General features: G+C 34.3%; 1 protein-coding gene across 1 annotated transcript; it reads left to right on the top strand.

Moving 5' to 3' along the window:
* Positions 1-45: 45 nt before the first annotated feature.
* Positions 46-2,850, top strand: LOC111403133 (serine carboxypeptidase-like 20). Its single transcript, XM_023031530.1, has 12 exons — positions 46-144; positions 224-346; positions 435-537; positions 607-644; positions 723-827; positions 1,352-1,435; positions 1,541-1,783; positions 1,910-1,975; positions 2,057-2,172; positions 2,252-2,365; positions 2,455-2,500; positions 2,607-2,850. Exons 1-12 carry the CDS (start codon positions 46-48, stop codon positions 2,688-2,690), a joined length of 1,221 nt encoding a protein of 406 aa, XP_022887298.1. The 3' UTR covers positions 2,691-2,850.
* The last annotated feature ends 114 nt before the right edge of the window (positions 2,851-2,964 follow it).

Raw genomic sequence — 2,964 nt, 5'->3', positions numbered from 1 at the left:
CCCCTAATTTCCAATTATTTATTGATATTCTTCTAACATTTAAAAATGAAAATATTATTATTTACAGGGCCATTCAATTTTGATGCAGCAAAGCAAGAAGGGGGATTGCCAACTTTGCATCACAATCCCTATAGTTGGTCTAAGGTAATTATATATTCAATATCATTTTTCTCCACTAAATTAATGCAAACTCAATCATCAATATATAAATTTAATTAAAAAGGTATCGAGCATTATCTATTTGGATTCTCCGGCTGGTGTTGGATTCTCATATTCTGATAACACATCCTTGTACAAAACCGGAGACATACAGACAGCATATGATACTCACCTTTTTCTCCTCAAGGTAAACATAACATAATAAATAATTATTCATGCACAACACATTAGTTGAGAATTACTTCAATTTTTCTTGGTGTTCTCTTAATTTCTAGTGGTTCGAGCAATTTCCGGAGTTCACTGGAAATGAGTTTTACATTGCTGGGGAGTCATATGCTGGGGTTTATGTCCCTACTCTTGCTTCTGTGGTTGACAAAGGTGGTACATAATTAATGGTAGAAGACAACATTGTGTCCAATTATCTTACTAATGAATTTATGGTTGTAGGGATCAGAACTGGGGTAAAACCTGTTATCAAATTTAAGGTACATTCCTATGCCTATGCCTGTGCCTGGTCTGCCTCTCAGAATTTCTGCTTCATTTATGCATTTGATGTGACGCAGGGTTACATGGTTGGAAATGGGGTATGTGATCCTAGATTTGATTCTGACGATGCTCTTGTCCCATTCGCACATGGGATGGGCCTAATCTCAGATCATATGTATAAGGTGGGCATCATCGAGATAAATTTTGTTTGCATTAGTGACATAAGAAAGAACAAGAATCGCACTTGAAAATTCAAACTTGAAGATTCGCTCACGAATGTCAAGAAAGGGAGAGTGGGGAAAAAACTCCTCGCTGAACTTTTGTTTTAGAAAATATTGACTGATATTAAAGCTTACAGTCCTTATTTAAAGTAAGATAATGACGATAATTAAAAGCCTTAACCTTTAGATGAATTTGCTAATTGAATTCGGGATAATGATATACCCAAAAAAGGGAAAAAAAGGTGTTTATGGATGTTAGCCAAAAAAATGTTGTAAATTAGGGGAAAGCCCCTGAATTTTGCTCGTCAGGCCGTTTTCACTCAAATTTTTTCAAAAACGGACAATCAAAAAAATTATTTATCTATGCCGATTCCAATTTTCCATGAAATCTTCTTCTTTTTGTACGGCGTCAATTAGTTAGTACAAATGCTTTGCACACATTTGGTATTGAGTTGCAAAATCATGTTTAATGGTGATTATTACAGGCAGCAGAAGTTGCATGCAAGGGAAACTACCACAACTACACCAACAGCGATGAGTGTGATTCAGCATTAAGTAAGATCTACAGGGTATTAAGCCACCTAACTCTTTTGACTTGATTAAATTTATTTAAGTAGTAAATGCAACTAGCAAAAAAACCATATTCTCAATTTGCTATGGTTTTTGTCGTGCAGGCTTTAGATGGTTTAAACCGATATGATATCCTCGAGCCTTGCTACCATAGCCATGCAGGAGTACAAGGAAATAAGAGTAATGAGTTGCCTGAAAGCTTCAAGCAATTGGGAATGTCATCTGATAAACCACTTCCGGTTAGAAAAAGAATGTTTGGTCGGGCTTGGCCTTTTCGAGCACCGGTCAAAGGTGGACTTATTCCTTTGTGGCCGCAATTAATGGAGAGCGGTGGTGTTCAATGCACAGTAAGTACCGAAACAAATTCAATATCAATAAATTTAAGGTCCACTTCATGATCGGTCATTTATCGTTGGATCTACTAAAAGATCTAAAGCGACTGAATAATAAGTTTATTGTTCAAATCGATGCAAGATGATACAGTAGCAACTGTATGGCTGAATAACAAGGAAGTTAGAAAGGCAATTCATGCTAATCCGGTAAGTATGCAAATACCAATTATAATTAGAAACTAAATAAAAGTTGAATTAATTAATCTATTTTTAATTTTGATAATTAAGGAGAGTGGAGAATGGGGACTATGCTCAGATAATCTAAGCTATAATAATGATGCTGGAAGCATGCTAAGCTACCACAAAAACTTGACTGCCAGTGGATACAGGATACTCATATATAGGTACGCAAACAAATTATCCTTTCAGTTTCCTTTCAAGTATTTTTATGTGATTGCAAATTAATTAATTTGTTTGGCTCAGTGGAGATCATGACATGTGTATCCCTTTTACTGGAACACAAGCGTGGACGGAGTCACTCGAATACCAAATAATCGACGAATGGAGATCGTGGATATCTAATGATCAAATCGCTGGGTAACATACACACACACATATAATATGTTTGCACATTTATATTTACATAGACAAACTCGATATTAAAGTGTGTTAATCGTCATATGCAGATATATTCAGGGATATGCTAATGACTTCACATTTCTCACCATCAAGGTTTTTTTTTTTTTTTTTAAATGTGTATATTAGATTAATAACCATCTACAACCATAAAATCATAATTAATCAAAGATTTAACACAAGTTTCATTATTGTAATATAGGGAGCGGGACATACTGTACCTGAATACAAGCCACGAGAGTCGTTGGACTTTTATAGCCGGTGGCTAAAAGGCCAAAAAATATGAAGTGATTGCGAAAAGGAAAATAGCATGGAGTTGATGCTTAATTTTCAACAATTATATCTGACAACGAGAAACATCTTTTCATGATATCTATAAGTCATGAAGAAATAAAAATTATTAAAAAATCCCAAAACAATAGTTCTTTAAAATTTGGTATTCATCATTGTTGGAGGAAGTGTCATTTTAATTTTAATTTTTTTTGAAGTAATCTAACTATACATTCTTGACTTAAATCAAGTAATATTAAATCGTATTGGACGACACAATATACAATATT

The sequence above is a fragment of the Olea europaea genome, chromosome 1 (genome assembly GCF_002742605.1).
Source record: "Olea europaea var. sylvestris chromosome 1, O_europaea_v1, whole genome shotgun sequence".
Classification (NCBI taxonomy): Eukaryota; Viridiplantae; Streptophyta; class Magnoliopsida; order Lamiales; family Oleaceae; genus Olea; species Olea europaea.
The sequence above is the reverse complement of the archived record's forward strand: the minus strand, read 5'-3'. Positions and strand labels throughout refer to the sequence as shown.

What these genes read in the sequence shown, in the direction of transcription:
- LOC111403133 (XM_023031530.1), top strand. Translation starts at nt 46, where the DNA reads ATGAAAATATTATTATTTACAGGGCCATTCAATTTTGATGCAGCAAAG. An exon ending in AACCTGTTATCAAATTTAAG is followed by an intron (nt 645 to 722) that starts GTACATTCCTAT and finishes GATGTGACGCAG; the next exon opens with GGTTACATGGTTGGAAATGG. An exon ending in AGGCAATTCATGCTAATCCG is followed by an intron (nt 1,976 to 2,056) that starts GTAAGTATGCAA and finishes TTGATAATTAAG; the next exon opens with GAGAGTGGAGAATGGGGACT.